This window comes from Bombina bombina, chromosome 4, assembly GCF_027579735.1.
Source record: "Bombina bombina isolate aBomBom1 chromosome 4, aBomBom1.pri, whole genome shotgun sequence".
NCBI classification, from domain to species: Eukaryota; Metazoa; Chordata; class Amphibia; order Anura; family Bombinatoridae; genus Bombina; species Bombina bombina.
Window position 1 is genome coordinate 1107770901 of NC_069502.1, and position 18556 is coordinate 1107789456.

General features: G+C 37.3%; 1 protein-coding gene across 1 annotated transcript in view; it reads left to right on the forward strand.

The window, feature by feature from the left end:
* Positions 1-18556, forward strand: part of UTP25 (UTP25 small subunit processome component) — an 88141-nt gene that overhangs the window by 16624 nt on the left and 52961 nt on the right. Inside the window, exons 4-7 of the mRNA XM_053712368.1 lie at positions 3283-3468; positions 4331-4419; positions 11626-12027; positions 12883-13099. Coding sequence (XP_053568343.1) covers positions 3283-3468; positions 4331-4419; positions 11626-12027; positions 12883-13099 — 894 coding nt within the window. The remainder of the gene's footprint in view (positions 1-3282; positions 3469-4330; positions 4420-11625; positions 12028-12882; positions 13100-18556) is intronic.

An 18556-nucleotide genomic window follows, 5' to 3' on the forward strand; every position in this document is an offset into this window, starting at 1 on the left:
GTCTCGTCCTTGTATCTAAGCTTCTGCTGACTGCCTCCTTATCTCAGATCTTTTGACAGACTTGCATTTCAGGCAATTTAGTGCTTACTCTAAAATAACATCACGTGCATGAGCACAGTGTTATCTATATAAAGCACATGAACTAACGCCCTCTAGCTGTGAACATCTGTCAAATGCAGAGACGGCTTTCAAGGGTTTAGAAATTAGCATATGAGCCTACCTAGGTTTAGCTTTCAACTAAGAATAACAAGAGAACAAAGCTAATTTGATGATAAAAAAATAAAATAAATTAGAAAGTTCTTTAAAATTACATGCCCTATCTGAATCATGAAAGCTAAATTTGGACTTTACTATCCCTTTAACGCTCCCGTTAGAGGGTTAATTGCGCTCGAAGTAAGATTTTTTCCGCTCGTATTATGAGTAGAAAGTAAACGGTTTTTACTCTCGCAGTAACCCTAATAGTGCAAAAATCCGAAGTTAGAATATTGCGTGCATGTTCACGTATTTCCCCATAGAAGGCAATGGAGAAAAAATAGTGGAAAAACACCCCACTCTCGCGCAAACATGATTACATATTCTCAATTGCGTTAACTTGGCATGAAAATATTAATATTTCACATTCCAATGTTCTTCACATACAGAATATATTCTATTTACTCATAAATACATATATCTAATGTGTTTTTTTTGGTACAATATATGATATATATATATATATATATTTGCATATCTAATTTGCATATCTTACCCACAATTCTCTTGTGCATTGGAAACATTGTATATTAAGAATTTCTGGGGAAAAGCAAGCGGGGATACTTGCCTAGATGTACTAATTTCCTATGCAAATACTTACATTCATTTAATTTTGAGACATGGAGGATTTTAATTTCAGTTTTTTATCTCCCCCCATAATTTTAATGAATTTTTGTTTAACCATGAAAATAGCTTTTCCAATGCAGTAACCAGAAATCTATCTCCTACTGATGAGTTCCAAAAAGAACGAAACAGGCTTGTCTAGTGAGTGATTTCTGGTTTGCTGTCATAATCCTGTTTAAAAGGATCGCTGTGTCAAAACAGTATTTTTGAAGAAAAAACCCCGGAGAATTTGCATATCTAATTTGCATATCTTACCCACAATTCTCTTGTGCATTGGAAACATTGTATATTAAGAATTTCTGGGGAAAAGCAAGCGGGGATACTTGCCTAGATTTAATAATTTCCTATGCAAATATTTACATTGATTTATTTATATATATATATATATATATATATATATATATATATATATATATATATATATATATATATATATATATATATATATATATAAATACAAAGAACATATTCTGCTGTGTGCAGAACATCGGAATGTGAAATATTTACAGTAAATACATAGCTAAAATCTTTACTGAAAACGAAATATTTCATAAATATGATTTTACATATTTTAATCTACTTTAAAGGGACATTAAACCCCCAAAGAATCTTTCATGATTCAGACAGAGAAATACAATTTTAAACAACATTCCAATTTACTTCTATTATCTAATTTGCTTCATTATTTAGATATCCTTTATTAAAGAAATAGCAATGCACATGGGTGAGCCAATCGCATGAGGCATCTATGTGCAGCCACCAATCAGCAGCTACTGTGCCTATCTAGATATGCTTTTCAGGACAGAATATCAAGAGAATGAAGCAAATTAGATAATAGAAGTAAATTAGAAAGTTGTTTTAAATCGTATTCTCTATCTGAATCATGAAAGAAAAAAATTAGGGTTTAATGTCTCTTTAAGGAACAGGAAACCTCAATTATCTTTCATGACTTGGGTAGAACATACAGTTTGAAACAACTTTTTAATTTACTTCTGTTATCAAATTTGCTTCATTATCTTGTTATCCTTTGCTGAAGGAACCACATTGCACTGCTGGCAGCTAGCTGAACACATCTAGTTAGCCAACCACAAGAGACAAATGTGTGCAGGCACCAATCAGCAACTAGCTCCAACTAGTGTAGGATATGTGAGTATTCTTTTTCAACAAGGGATACAAAGAGAACGAGTATATATATATATATATATATATATATATATATATATATATATATATATATATATATATATATATATATATATATATATATATATATATATATACACACACACATATATGCACCGATACTTGAACCGTACCTCTACTTCCTACCCATATGCTATCTTGTGGCGTTTTTCATTCTGCATGTTCCTATTTCATTTTAAACTGGAGTGGAGACTCGACTAAAAATTGTTTACTACTGTTCTGCCAATACAAATTGCTGTTATTTGTATTATTGTAGGAGAGCTCACTGTACCTGATTCAGACAAACCCCTGAAGTACTGGGCAGTTAATAAACAGATTTCCAAAAATGGAATGGCCCAAAAATATCTTTCTGCCCCATGCAGTAGTGTGGAAAGTGAAAGACTGTTCAACTTAGAGTTGAACCTCCATATAAATGTCAGAATGATGTTATATAACATCCCTACAACCCGATTGCATCACCCCTTTAAATGTAATATTTTATTGTAATATTTTTTTTTTTATTTGTAAACATATTGAGGTGAACTTTTATATTATTTCATAATGTCTTTTGAATTACAGACCTTTATAATTATAAAGAAGGAATCTTAAATAATTAGTCTGTATTGTGCTTGGTAAACTGTCACATGTCATTAAAAAAAAAAAAGTATCGGTAATTGGTATCCGGCGAGTATTTGAAAACAAGTATCGGTACTTGTACTCAGTCATAAAAAAATGGTATCGTTGCAACCCTATATACATATATATATATATATATATATATATATATATACTATATATATATATATATATATATATATATATATATATATATATATATATATATTCTGAATGTTAAAGCTCTTTGCCTGCCTGAGATCTTATATCTTTGAGCCCTTAACTTTTGTGTCAATATTTTTATGTATAATTTTTTATTAGTGTTATGAGTTTAACTGTACTTGTAATGCATTTTTGATGTCTTCTGTGCAACTTTTTATGTTTTGCGAAACAGTTAACCAGAGCTCTGAAGTTGCAGTAATCATTCTAGCGTAAATTGCACTCAAGTGATCGTGTTTACTTTCAACTTGTAATTTGAGTGGTAATTCCTACGAGCGCAAACTCTTGCGATAAAAAAAAAAAAAAACCCTTGTCGTTTGGGCGCAAAAGGTGTGCTCTGCTCGTAATCTTGCCCTTATTGTTTATAATCTGTTGTGTTTAATTTTCTAGACATAAGTAATAGCATAAAGGATGGTGAGAATGATGCAGAAAAGCTGGGAGATCTGGCCTGTGAGGATCAGAACGAATTTACTGATGTTAAACATGAATCAAAATTCAGTTTGGAGACAAATTATATTGACGATGAGAATGAAGATCAGAAGACTGAAAGTGTTTCCTCAGCAGTTACTTCTGACGGTATATACTTGATTAAGAATGTATAATGTATAGATTAAAGTGATGGTAAAGTTAAGAGGAAAAATGAGTTTTGAAGTGGGCGGCTGAAGCGTCTGGTAGTAGAATGGCACTGCTACATTAAAAAGTAAGTTACTTTAGAAGTGATCAATTTTATTCCCTGTAAAATAGTGCTTAGATTCCGGACCTGAGTTTAAAACATTTAAAGTTTACCATCACTTTTAAAACTTTTTTAAACCTTTTTCACTTTACCACTAAGTAAGCTAGGAAAGAGCGGCCACTCAACCCTTTTGATTACAATTGTAGGGATCAATCACAATCTCTTTGAAAAATGTATCTAATTTTTTTTTTTTTTTTTTTTTTTACAGAAAATCTCCATTTATTTCTGTGGGGATTTTTGTAGGTAAATCCATTTGATACATTTTTCTGAAAGATTATGAACAACCTCCTAATTATTAAAATGCCATTTCAAATAAAATGCTTCTCTATTTGAATCTCAATACAAATAGTTGTTCTAGAGCAATATGGTGTTTAGGCATATGAGTAAGCAATATTAGGGCTCCCAACTTAGGAGCCACATATCATTTTTGATGCACACTGGAGGTTTTATGCTCTGGGGATAGGAATACAATTTATGTGCTGTCTGGATAAGCAATAATATTTTTGCACACACACAACATTGTAGTTAAAAAATAAAATAAAAAAAAAATCTCGTTTTGTGAGCAAGTAATATTTTATTTTGTGATTAGCCTATACAAATAGCAGAAAACCTCTTAATACACAACGCCTGTGACATTTTCCTTTTTTGTAGGCATATAAACAGAACTAAAATATATTTTCCTTATATTATGTGTTTTTGTCCCAGATCCATTTAAACAGCATATCCACACTGAGCTGGAGGAGGAACAAGTTAACCAGATTACAACAAACGCCAAAACCACTTTACCAATAAAGGTGAAGTATCACCATGACATGTTATTTTCTTGTTATAGCTGTTAATTGTCTGTATATACTACCAGAGAACGTTCTACTGTAAAGTTAGCACGATGAAGAGAGATGTTGTCTGTTATCTTATGTGATCTGCATCCACATTCCTGTGTGTGATTTTGAAAAAATATATTTAAGAGCTGGTTCTCTAAATCGCTCTGGTACTCAGGAAAATAAGGGAACAAGAAACCCATTAAAGGGACATTAAACAGTTTGAGATAATATAAAATGAAAAATCGTATATGTAAAAAAACAACAACACTGCACTATACTTTTATTATTTATTGTATCCCCTTTTTCTGTAATTCCATTCTGAAATTGTGAGCTTTTTAGTTTCTGTTAGAAATGGAAGTGCAGAACACTGTTATATTCCACACAGCCATTGGCTGCACACTCTAGTGACCTATTTATAACTGTCCCTAATTGGCCACAGCAGAGAAGGTAACCTAAGTTACAACATGGCAGCTCCCATTGTTTTATAGACACTAAAACTCTACACTTATTTCTTCTACAAGATACGACAAGTCCACGGATTCATCCTTACTTATGGGATATTATCCTCCTGCTAACAGGAAGTGGCAAAGAGCACCACAGCAGGGCTGTATATATATAGCTCCTCCCTTCTCTCCACCCCCAGTCATTCACTTTGCCTATACTAGTAATAGGAAAAGGTAAAGTGGAAGAGGTGTTAAAATGATAGTTTTTAGTTTTCTTCAAGCAAGAATTTTTTATTTTAAATGGTACCGGTGAGTACTATTTTCCTCAGGCAGCATATAGAAAAGATTTCTACCTGGAGGTGTGATGATCTTAGCAGATGTCACTAAGATCCATGTGGGTTCCCACAGAATGGCTGAGGAGTACTAGAGAAATCTTCAGTGTGGGGAACGTTTTCATGCTACAAGCATCGAGGTATGTTCAGTCATTTACTTCTGAAGAGACTGTGATATTTCAGAACTGGCTGACATAGTCCCAAAGAGGGAAGGAGTAAGCAGTAAACCTATAGACATAAGAAGGGGTATTATTGAAATCCTGTGTATTTAATTTTTATCATGGCTAAATGCAGCAAGAAATTATGGCATCATAACGGTTTTTATTGCAAAACGGTTCAATATAACTGGTGTTTGTACATTGTGCTGGGGGTTCACATGGCTATAATCATACAATTTGGAAATGCTTATCCACATGGTTAGTTCTACACCGCTTTACATGCGGTTTGTTTAGGCTGAGAGTACATCGTATATGATGGGCGGGGGCCTAATTTTCGTGCTTCAGATGCGCAGTTGATTTTGTCAAGAAGGCAGCAAACTTCAGCTTCAGTTGGGCCCAAACTGAGAGATTGTCTTACCGGAGTTGATATTGAGACGTTTGTCAGATCCCTGGGGGCAGGTAGGCGCCACAGCAGAGCTGTGGCGAGGTACAGGGGGTTTGTCTAAGTTTTTTTTTCATAATGGTTTTGTGTTACATTACTCATTTAGGGGGTTTAATTTGCCCCTTGCTTGTGGTGCAATATCCGACTGCAATATAGGATAGGTATATGTTAAAATTGAACGCTTGTTAACATTTTTAAGCAGATTTGGAAAAATTGTGCGCTTTTTACTTCTTATAGGCGCAGTACTTGTTTTTTTCAAAAATTTGTTTTCATCAATAAAGTGTTTCACGACTTTTGTGGTTATTACTAGCCTGTTTCAACATGTCTGACATTGAGGAAAGTCAATGCTCTATGGTGTTTAGAAGCCTTTGTGGAACCCCCCTCTTACATTGTGTCCTTCTTGTACTGAAAGGGCCTTACACTGCAAAGAACATATTTAGGTGATAAAAGTATGTCTAAGGATGATTCTCAGTCTGAAGAGAATCGGGTTATGCCATCCCAATTCTCCCCAAGTGTCACAACCTTTAACGCCCACATCAAGCGACGCCAAGTACTTCTAGTGCGTCTAATTCTTTTACTCTGCAAGATATGGCTGCAGTTATATCTACTACCCTTACAGAGGTATTATCTAAACTGCCAGTTTTACAGGGTAAACGCAGTAGGTCAGGTATTAAGGTAAATACTGAACCCTCTGATGCTTATTGGCCATTTCCGATGTGCCCTCACAGTGCTCTGATTTGGGGGTCGGGGAATTGCTGTCTGAGGGAGAACTTCAGACTCAGGAAATGTGTTGCCTCAGACAGATTCGGACGTGATGTCCTTTAAATTTAGGCTTGAACACCTCTGCTTGTTACTCCGGGAGGTTTTAGCGACTCTGGATGATTGCGACCCTATTTTGATACCTCCAGAGAAATTGTGTAAGATGGACAAATATCTAGAGGTGCCTACTTTACACTGATGATTTTTCCAGTTCCTAAAAGAATTTTGGACATTGTTACAAAGGAATGGGATAGACCAGGTATTCCGTTCTCTCCCCCTCCTAATTTTAAGAAAATGTTTCCCATATCTGACACCATTAGGGGATTCTTGGCAAACGGTCCCTAAGGTGGAGGGAGCTATTTCTACCCTGGCTAAGCATACAACTATACCTATTGAGGACAGTTGTGCTTTCAAAGATCCTATGAATAAAAGTTAGAGGGTCTTCTAAAGAAATCATTTATTCATCAGGGTTTTCTTTTACATCCTATAGCTTGCATTGTTCAGTTACTACTGCAGCAGCTTTTTGGTTTGATGCTCTAGCAGAGTCTCTTAAGGTTGAGACCCCTTTAGATGACATTTTGGATAGAATTAAGGCTCTCAAGCTAGCTAATTCTTTTATTACTGATGTCCGCTTTCCAAATGGGTAAATTAGCGGCGAAAAATGCAGGTTTGCCATTTTTGCGCGGTAGAGCGATTATGGCTCTACAGGCCTGAATTGAAGGAAAATCATTTCTGACATTACTGGCGATAAAGGTTCATTCCCTGACTCAGGATAAGTCTGTTAAGATGAGGGGTAAACAAAATAATTTTCGTTCCTTTTCGAAACTTTAAAGGAGGACCCTCTGCTTCCTCTTCCGCCACAAAACAGGAGGGGAATTTAGTCTGGAGACCTAACGAGGCCTGGAATAAAGGTAAACAAGCCAAGAAGCCCACTGTTGCTACCAAGACAGCATGAAGGGGCAGCCCCCGATCCGGGACCAGATTTAGTAGGGGGCAGACTTTCTCTCTTTGCTCAGGCTTGGGCAAGGGATGTTCAGGATCCTTGGGCATTGGAAATTGTGACCCAGGGGTATCAGCTGGAATTCAAGGATTTTCTCCCAAGACGGAGATTTCATCTTTCACGTTTGTCTGTAGACCAGACAAAAAGAGAGGAGTTCTTACGCTGTGTAAAAGACCTCTATACCATGGGAGTAATTTGCCCAGTTCCAAAACTGGGACAGGGGTTTTACTCAAATCTGTTTGTGGTTCCCAAAAAAGAGGGAACTTTCAGACCAATTTTAGATCTCAAATGCCTAAACAAATTTCTCGGAGTCCCATCGTTCAAGATGGAGACTATACGAACAATTTTGCCAATGATCCAGGAGGGTCAATATATGACCACCGTGGACCTGAAGGATGCGTATATTCACATTCCTATCCACAAGGATCATCATCAGTTTCTAAGGTTTGCTTTTCTGGACGAACACTCTCAGTTCGTGGCCCTTCCTTTCGGGTTGGCCACAGCTCCCAGAATTTTTACAAAGGTGCTAGGGTCCCTTCTGGCGGTTCTCAGGCCGCGGGGCATAGCAGTGGCGCCCTATCTGGACGATATTTTGATCCAGGCGTCAACTTATCATCTGACCAAATCTCACACAGACATTGTGTTGGCATTTCTAAGAACTAACGGTTGAAAAGTGAATCTAGAAAAGAGTTCACTAGTTCCACTAACAAGAGTTCCATTCTTGGGAACTCTGATAGACTCGGTAGATATGAATCAAGAGACCAAAGACTCTCTTCTTTGGTGGTTGTCACAGGGTCATCTGACCCAGGGAATGTGCTTCCGCAGGCCAGCATGGGTAATAGTGACGACGGACGCCAGCCTCTTGGGCTGGGGGGCAGTCTGGAATTCCCTGAAGGCTCAGGGTGCTTGGACTCAGGTGGAGTCTCTACTACCAATCAATATTCTGGTACTGAGAGCAATATTCAAAAAGCTACGGCTACCTCTTTCTTTTTGGCTGAAAAGCATCATCCGCCTGGCATACGAGACTGCTGGACAGCAGCCCCCTGAAAAGGTTACGGCTCATTCTACTAGAGCTGTGGCTTCCACATGGGCTTTTAAAAACGATGCTTCTGTTGAACAGTTTTGTAAGGCTGCGACTTGGTCCTCCCTTCATACTTTTTCCAAATTTGATACTTTTGCTTTTTCTGAGGCTATTTTTGGGAGAAAAGTTCTTCAAGCAGTGGTGCCTTCCGTTTAGGTATCTGTCTTGTCCCTCCCGTTCATCTGTGTCCTGTTGCTTTGGTATTGTATCCCACAAGTAAGGATGAATCCGTGGACTCGTCATATCTTGTAGAAGAAAAGGAAATTTATGCTTACCTGATAAATTGATTTCTTCTACGATACGACGAGTCCACGGCCCGCCCTGTTGTTTTAAGACAGAATTTATTTTATTTCAAAACTTCAGTCACCTCTGCACCTTTTAGCTTTTCTTTTCTCTTCCTATACCTTCGGTTGAATGACTGGGAGTGGAGAGAAGGGGGGGAGGAGCTATATATACAGCTCTGCTGTGGTGCTCTTTGCCACTTCCTGTTAGCAGGAGGATAATATCCCACAAGTAAGGATGAGATCCGTGGACTCGTCATATCGTAGAAGAAATCAATTTATCAGGTAAGCATAAATTTCCTTTTTGTCAATATTAAAACAGCTATAAAACTTTAAAACATACATCTACTTGTTATTCTCAGCCTAATCTTTTCTATGAATGCATCATTCTATCTAGCATGTATTAAGTGTTTAATGTCCCTTTTAAAGATTGTAATATCAAGTGTTTAATAATTATGCTTCGTAAAGTACTTTGCAATATACTTTATTTCAACATTTGTGTTTTCCCCTTTTGTTAGTTTTCCAGTTCATGATAGAATTAGAAGATATACTCTAGACTTAATTTATCAAGCTGCAATAATGGCTTTAGAGCCCTGGCGAGCCAGAAACTCTAGTTAAGTAGCAGTGAAAGTGTTGCGGATTGCAATCATCCCGATTGGGAGGATTGACGGCCCACTCTTGTGTACCATTGGCTGCATCCAAGCTGGAGAGCATTGCACAAGCAGTGGCTCCTGCAATGTAAACTGGGGGTAGTGTACTGCTGCCTGCCCGCGACGAGGCTGGACGGACAAGGTTCATGGTGGCGAACCTTGTCTGCCTGCCCTTTGATAAATTGAGCTCATTGTTTGATAACTGTAGAAACTAATTTCAACCTGTCCCTTATTGGCCTCAGCAGAAGATACAAAATAAATGACCATTAGGTCTAAAAACATTTTGCCTTTAAGCTAGAGAGACTTTATTATGTTTTAAAGATCTGTATGACGAAGAGACTGGACGCTAGTCTCGGTCTGGACTGCCATCTAGACCATTACTGTGAATGATATACCTGAGTCTCATGTAACAAATATTTCTTGTTATATGTATTGCTTTTCTTATTTTTCAATAAAGCTTTTGAAAATGAAGAAAGAAAATGACCATGGCAAGCCTTGTTAGTGCAGATTGTCTCCCCCCAAAAGTAGGCAAGTGGTAGGGAAAGTTAAAGGGACATTATACACTAGATTTTTCTTTGAATAAATGTTTTGTAGATGACGCAGCCCATACAACTTTTTTTTTTTTTTAAAAAGTATAGTTTGCTTATTTTTAAATAACATTGCGCTGATTTTCAGACTTCTAACCAAGCCCCAAAGTTTTAGGAGAATACTGATGTATACCTACTCCAGCCTGCTTCGTTTTTGTAAACAGTCTTTTCATATGCAGGGGGGTCTGCTATTTCCTACTTGCAGTGGGTGTTCCAGCTAAACCTTTTTAACAGTGCTAAACTGGAAGCTTCTAATTATGTTTTTAAATGGTTTTATACTGGATTTTTAGATCAGTATCTGTGCATACTACTCTTTATAGTAGTGTCTATTACATGCAGTTAAATGAAAATTGGTGTATACTGTCTCTTTAAGTAATTGAAAAAGAGTTGCAGCAGGCAATGTGTTAATGCATTCAAAAAGTTTTCACAAATGGTCGATATGTTAATTTTTAAAAGGTTCCTCAAAAGTGGTGTCTTATGTCCCCTTAAAAGGACATTCCAGCCATGGAATGCATACAAGTAAATTTCAGTTTTGAATAAAATTATTTTTGCAATATACATGTGTTAGCTAAAATGCTTTTAGTGAAAGCTATAGCCGTACAGTGTACTTACGTATCTGTGCACCAGCATTTTAAACCGTTGCTCAGAGATTCTAAGATGCTTGTATCATCTGGAAATAACTCAATTTATGTCATTGCTGAACTGATAAAAGGCAACACCCCACTGGCTCTCTGAGCAGCTGAAGTATTTAAAATGTTGCTGGTACAGTGAGAATATCTAGCTATGATTCACATGCACGTGCAGAGAAAAATGCTAACACTAAAACATTGATAACATTTACTAGATCCATTTTTGCCGATTTATGTACTGTGTATTGTAAATATATTTTATCCAGAGATGTAAGTAATCTAAGTGCATTTCAATTTTGACCAGATTGTCCTTTTAAGTATTCAGTTGTGTTAGTAAAGGTGAGTATGTTATAGCAGTTCATTTGCACTGGCTCTTCCATGTTCATTCACAGAAAACTGCAACCTTGTCTAGATTTTGACGCTTGATCATTTGTTCTCCTGCTCCTGGATTTTTGCTTTGAGAAAAAAAAAAAACAAATTATTCAAAAATCTTCCAGCTTACCTATAGAGGAACATTATTGCAATATCGCTATACCTACATTCTTTGAAAAGAGTGAATTGTTACTTTGTTTTTGGCAAGTTGGATCTTCTTTAGGTATTGCAAGATGAAGATTTGGATTGAGAACCAAAACTCTTTATATGAAAATAAAGTCAAACTGTATTTAAATGTTCTATAATCAGATCTGTTTGTGGTGATAGTTTCTTTGCTCTTGCTATTTTAGTTTGCTTGTATCTATCTACTTGTATAGTTCCACTAGTCTTTATTTTTTGAATGCCTTCATGACCACCTTTGTGTTTTTTTGCATTATTGTTCTAGTGGCCAACATTAGGTCAGCTTATTATCGCATCAGCACTTAAGAAGGTTCAGCCATTGAAGTCTGAGAAAGAAAATGACTTAAAAAAGCTGCATCTCCACAAGCCTCTGGAATCCACATGGCCCATAGTGAACAGCACATTTCTACCAGCATCAGGTGACCAGAAGTTCTCTGCATTACAGAGAGAGCTCTTTACAATCATGAATTCCTACAAAGACTTGTTTTATCCATCCAGGACAGCAACAAGTCAAGGAGAAGAAATCAGACATGTTTACTGTCTTCATGCTCTAAACCATGTCCTTAAAGCTAATTCACATGTTCTACAAAACAATACCAAGAAAAGAGATAAGAAATCAGGAGCGGATGAAGAGGACATAAGAGACCAGGGCCTGACCAGACCCAAGGTATAATTGTTTTCCAATTTATACCACTCTCTAGTCCTCTGTAAAATACATATTTCTTTCTTTCTTTCTTCTCTCTCTCTTCTCTCTCTCTCTCTCTCTCCTCTCTCTCTCTCTCTCTCTCTCTCTCTCTCTCTCTCTCTCTCTCTCTCTCTCTCTCCTCTCTCTCTCTCTCTCCTCTCTCTCTCTCTCTCTCTCTCTCTCTCTTCTCTCTCTCTCTCTTTCTCTCTCTCTTTCTCTCTCTCTTTCTCTCTCTCTTTTTCTCTTTTTCTTTTTTTCTTTTTTTTTCTTTTTTTTCTCTCTCTCTTTTTCTCTTTTTCTTTTTTTCTTTTTTTCTTTTTTTCTCTCTCTCTTTTTCTCTCTCTCTTTTTCTCTCTCTCTTTTTCTCTCTCTCTTTTTCTCTCTCTCTTTTTCTCTCTCTCTTTTTCTCTCTCTCTTTTTCTCTCTCTCTTTTTCTCTCTCTCTTTTTTCTCACACTCTCACACTCTCTCTCTTTTTCTCTCTCTCTTTTTCTCTCTCTCTTTTTCTCTCTCTTTTTCTCTCTCTCTTTTTCTCTCTCTCTTTTTCTCACACTCTCACACTCTCTCTCTTTTTCTCTCTCTCTTTTTCTCTCTCTCTTTTTCTCTCTCTCTTTTTCTCTCTCTCTTTTTCTCTCTCTCTTTTTCTCTCACACTCTCTCTCTTTTTCTCTCTCTCTTTTTCTCTCACACTCTCTCTCTTTTTCTCTCTCTCTTTTTCTCTCTCTCTTTTTCTCTCACACTCTCTCTCTTTTTCTCTCTCTCTCTCACACTCCCTCACTCTCTCTCAAGCCTAATGAATTATTTTGTGAATGCTTTGGTATTTTGTTTAACATTTTCAGGTACTTATTGTTGTGCCTTTCCGGGAATCTGCATTACGAGTGGCGCAGATTCTAATCAGCTTGATGGAAGTTAGCAATAAAAAACTAGAAGTCAGTAACAAGAAGAGGTTTAAAGATGAGTATGGTTGTGATCCAGAAGACAAACCCCCAAATCTGAAGAGGCCAGAAGATTATGAAACAGTGTTTGCCGGAAATATTGATGACCATTTCAGAATAGGTAAAAGTTTAGTTTATAATATAAAATTTAACGTGCACATATGATGTGTGTGTGTTTGTACGTGCAAACTCCATTCTTGCTGTACCACCTGATTTGTAACTATAAACTAGGTTGGTTTGTTTGAGCTCTATGTTCTGGTGCTGTAGTTGCTGTGAGTTTAGGTCATTTTTTACTTTTTTATTAATGCCTTTTAATTGGGCATTTTTATTCAGTGGTCCATGCTATGTATTTTCTGTGGCACATTAAGAATGAAGAAAGTATAGGGCATGTTTAGTAGTAGTTTATTTTTTTAATGATTAACTGATACCACACACAAGAGTCTGAACCTCTACATAATAAAGCTACTAAAGGTGAGCTGTGCTTCCAAATTGCTCATGATATGATTAATATTTTTTCATGACATTATTTAAGAATGGAAAAAAAAAAAAACCTAACCCATAATGGATCCTTGACATAGTCAATTAGTGTCTAGATTTTTAGCACAATTTACGTTCAGTGTTAGTTTAATCGTTGTATTCTAAAATTCTTTAAAAATAACTGATATCGGAAAGAGTAAGCAGATATATATAAATATATATATATTTCCAAAATTAAGGTAAGCTATATATAATACCACTAAACCTTCTACAAGGAATTGGTGCAGACCCTTAAATTAGTATTAAAAAAAAATCTTATTCAAAGAGAGAAAGTTGAAGAGGGTACATTACCCCTCCCCTTAAAGAAAGGTAAAACAGCTCTCTTTTTATAGTATAAAAAATTTACAAAAATACGGTACCGCCTACAAACCCCATATTCTGCATCATACACTTATAAAATGCCAAAAATATCATAGTACAAAACTACAAGACTTTACTAATATCTGCCATCAGATTGTACATCATAGAAAACGACAAATATAATATGTCCCTTTAAAAAAAGGCATGTGTGAACGGCAAAATAGATACAGTGTTTGGATAACCGTTGTGTGTGTTAGCTCCCAGATTTTAGGCAACCGCTCTTAAAGGGACAGTCTACTCCAGAATTTTAATGTTTTAAAAGATAGATAATTCTTTTTTTTTTGTTTTTGATTCAGAAAGTTTTTATTGGGTTCACAAATTGGCATACATTGGCAATTGCTTAAGTCAGGTATTGATCAATGACTAAGGTCAACAAGTATGAATGCGATATAACATAGACAATATCGTCTTACCCAAGTTTTTAAACATTTTTTTAATAAAGGTAATAGCATATATAAAAGAGGAGTTGGTTCATACATTTTGTCTCAAGAAATAAGATGAAATGAAAAGAGGGAGGGAGGGGAAGGGTGGAGAGGGGAAGAGGGGTATACGAGTACATATCTCCTGCTGGGTTGCTTAAGTTTGTTTAATTGTATGTGTCATTTGGCTAAGTATGTAGATAGAAGATATAATTTAAATTAGTTGTTGTTCTTGAAAAGAATGTTTGCGAAAAGTTGCCCCGTATAATTATGAGTCGGGAGGGACAGGGACATTGATAGTTCAGAAATTCCCTGTTCCCAAATAAAAAACATGTCTGTAAAGAAATCTTGTTTACCTAAGAAGCAATAACACTGTCTTTCCAGATTCAGGATGTGTTTAACTTCTGATATCCAAGTAGTGTGTGACGGGATTGTTTGGGACTTCCACAGTCGTGGTATTAGCCTTTTAGCGCCAGTCAACATGATCTGGAGTAATTTTGTGCGGTACAAATAGTGGAGTGTTGGGAGAAGATTGAGAAGAATAAGTTTAGGACATAGCGTTCTATTTGAGCCTAAAATTTTGTTTATGGTGGATTCAACTCTGTTCCAGAAGTCAGAGATGGAGGGGCATTCCCACCGTATGTGAGTCATAGTACCCGTGCCTCCACAACGTCTCCAGCAAGTAGAAGCCGCCGTAGGGAAGATATATCTAAGTCGTGATGGCGTCAAGTATCAGCGAGATATTATTTTATAGTTTGTTTCTGCCATGAGTAATGAAGAAGATGTCGAGTGGGTAGCCTTAAAGCATGACCTCCACTCATCGTCTGTGATATCACCATGTATTTCTGTGTTCCATCTCCTTAGAAAGGAGGGTCTCTGTAGGGGAAAGGTCCCTCTAAGCAATGTATAGCTTATTGAGAGAATTTTTTTCTGGATTTCAGGATTGGCGCAGAGCCGTTCAAATATTGTTAATGGTCTGAGGATATTTTGTTTATACGTTCTATTATAAAGTGCATGTCGGATCTGGAAATACGAGTATCAGTTGTGGAAGGGTGGGCCTAATTCATTGGTTAGTTCTGCTCTGTCCTTGAGTGTACCTGAATCTAATAAAGTATAAATGGGCAGATTCTGCATGTGTGTTGTGGTATTTGGCTGAGCAAAGGATGTTTGTTGGAAAAATATCTGATTACCTAGTAAAGGAGTTAGTGGGGAGATAAGGCTGGATATCCCTTTGTTATGCTTAAGTAATTGATCCCATATGTTTAAAGTGGTCTTAACATAGTAGTTTTTGTGTGCTTGTGGTGGTCTGTGAGGCTTGGGGAGCCAAGGGAGATCTCTCATGGTTGTAGTATTCAGCAGGGTACATTCAATTTGCACCCATGGAGGCGGGGGATTATAGCGGGTCCAGGAGATCACCCTAGTTAGATGTGCAGCCTTATAGTAGTTCAGGAGATGAGGGACATTCAGTCCCCCATCTTCTTTGGTGAGAAATAAAGTGTCTTGGGGGACCCTAGATTTTTTGTAGGACCAAATAAATGAATTAATCATTCTTTGTTGGGTTTGAAGGTAAGAGGTGGGGAGTGCCATTGGTAGTGTTTGGAAAAGGTAAAGGTATTTTGGGATGATCATCATCTTAATGGTATTAACTCTTCCCAGGACAGGTGATTCTGTTTGTGCCAGCTTTCAAGAAGGGCCTGCACTGATCGCTGGAGATTAGCATAATTACATTGAATGAACTCCTGATGAGTGCTAGGGAGTAATAGACCTAAGTATTTACGTTTGTTGTGCAGACTAAATCTCGTGTGGGTTTTTATAAATTCTACATCTTGAGTAGGCACATTTAGCGTCAATATTCCAGACTTCTCCATTTTAATGGAGAAATCAGATACTCGTCAGTATTCATCTAGTGTATGGATCAAAGCCGGGAGAGATGTGGACGGGGATTGAAGTGTGAAGATCACGTCGTCTGAGAACAGCACACCACCACATGAAATGCCGGTTGACCCTGTCGAAAGCCTTCTCGGCGTCTGTCGATAAGAGGGTGAGATGTACTTTGTATTCATATGCGTTCTGTAAGGAATGTAATACTCTAATTGTGTTGTCCTTGGCCTCTCTACCTCTGACAAATCCGACCTGGTCTGGGTGTATCAAATTCGGTAGAATATTGTTTAGGCGATTAGCAAGTATTTTCGCATAAATTTTTATGTCTATATTTAAGAGAGAGATGGGGTGATAACTACTTGGTTGGTCGGGTGGTTTTTCTGATTTTGGTATGACCGTTATAAGGGCTTTTAGTAGGGGTTGGGAAAAGGTTTCTCCTTTGTCTATTGAGGTGTACAGGGTATGTAGTGGTGGGCCTAATTAGTTCTGGAGCAGTTGGAAGAATTTGGCTCTTAGACCGTCTGGGCCTGGGGATTTGCCATTAGGGAGGGCTTTAATGGAAAGTGCTATTTCTTGAAGCGTTATTGGAGAGTCGAGGGATCAAGGTTATATAGTTTTGAATAATAAGAGACAAAAGAGTTAGCTATATCTTCGTTTTTGTTCACCAGGTTCCCTGAGGGGTGCATAAAAGATCTAATAAAGGAGTTGAGTCTCTTTTGTTTAAGCGATCTGGCTTGAAGGCGGCCAGCCTTATTACTTTCAGAGTAGAATTTAGCTTTAGAGGTGAGTGCCCTTAGGTGTGCATTTAGAGTTAAATATTTGTTAAAGGGACACTGTACCCAAAAATTTTCTTTTGTGATTGAGATAGAGCATGACTTTTTAAGCAACTTTCTAATTTACTCCTATTATCAAATTTTCTTCATTCTCTTGGTATCTTTATTTGAAATGCAAGAATGTAAGTTTAGATGCCGGCCCATTTTTGGTGAACAACCTGGGTTGTCCTTGCTGATTGGTGGATAAATTCATCCACCAATAAAAAAGTGCTGTCCAGAGTACTGAAACCAAAAAAAAGCTTAGATGCCTTCTTTTTCAAATAATGATAGCAAGAGAACGAAGAAAAATTGCTAATAGGAGTAAATTAGAAAGTTGCTTAAAATTGCATGCTCTTTCTGAATTACAAAATAAAAAATTTGGGTACAGTGTCCCTTTAAGGTTATCTCTTGCTAGGGACAGATCGGAAAGTTTTTGAGCCGAAGTCGGGTCAGTTTTATGAGCCACATCAGCTTAGTGAAGGTTGGAGGTAAGAAGGGAAAATTGAGCGGATTTTAATTTCCGTAGTTTAGCGGCATGTTTGATTAGGTGTCCCCTAATGTAGCATTTGTATGCTTCCCAATTATTCATGGCAGATGTATCGTCAGGTCTATTTATCAGAAAATAGTCATCTGTCGCCTTAGTCAGGTCTTCTAAAATTTCTGGGTTTGTGAGGAGGGAGTCGTTCAGTCTCCAATTTAAGGATTTCTTAGGTCTTGTAGACCAATAGAAGGTGGATAATACCATGCTGTGATCTGACCAGGGTGTGTGGAGAATGCGTCCGGTCAGTAAGGAGTGATTGGTCGCACATTAAGTAGTCTAGGCGCGAGTATGTGTGCTTGGGGTGTTAGAAAAACGTGAAGTCCTTTTGTGTGGGGTGAGCTATCCTCCAAGTGTCAAATAATGAGATAGAGTGTAGTGTTGCACAGTTTGTTTTTCGCATATTGCTGCTGAGGTATGATGTTCCCTTTGAGTTATCCAAGTCAGGGGTCATCGTGAAATTAAAGTCGCCGCCCAGTATAATCGGGCCTTTGGAGATGTCCATTATTTTATTAGTTACTGATCTAAAAAAGGAGGGTGTAGGTCTGTTAGGGGCATATATATTAGCTACGGTGATCGGTCGGCCGTAGCACAGCCCAACAAGAATCAAAAGTCTACCTTCCAAGTCTGAATATTTCTGCAAAAGTTCAAAAGGAACATTCCTCCTGACAGAAATGCATACCCCATTTTTTCTATTTGGACCTGAGCTAAAAAAATGTCTATCATAATATCGGGTAGCTAATGTAGGTTTGTTACGTTTTTTAAAATGGGTTTCTTGAATCATAATGAAATCTATGTTCTTTTTATGGAAATCATAGAAAGCTATGGAGCGTTTTTCTGCCGAGAGAAACCCCTTCACGTTTTGACTAGCTATTGTCAGTGTGTTCATGATAAGTGCAAAAAGCTAAATGTTAGTGGTACTAGAAATGATGTTTCTTGCGTAGGAGGTGAGCAGACAGAGGTATTCGATTCGTATCCTGTCGGGATACTGACTGGTAAGGTTTGAGGGTATAGGTAGGGATAGAGAGGGC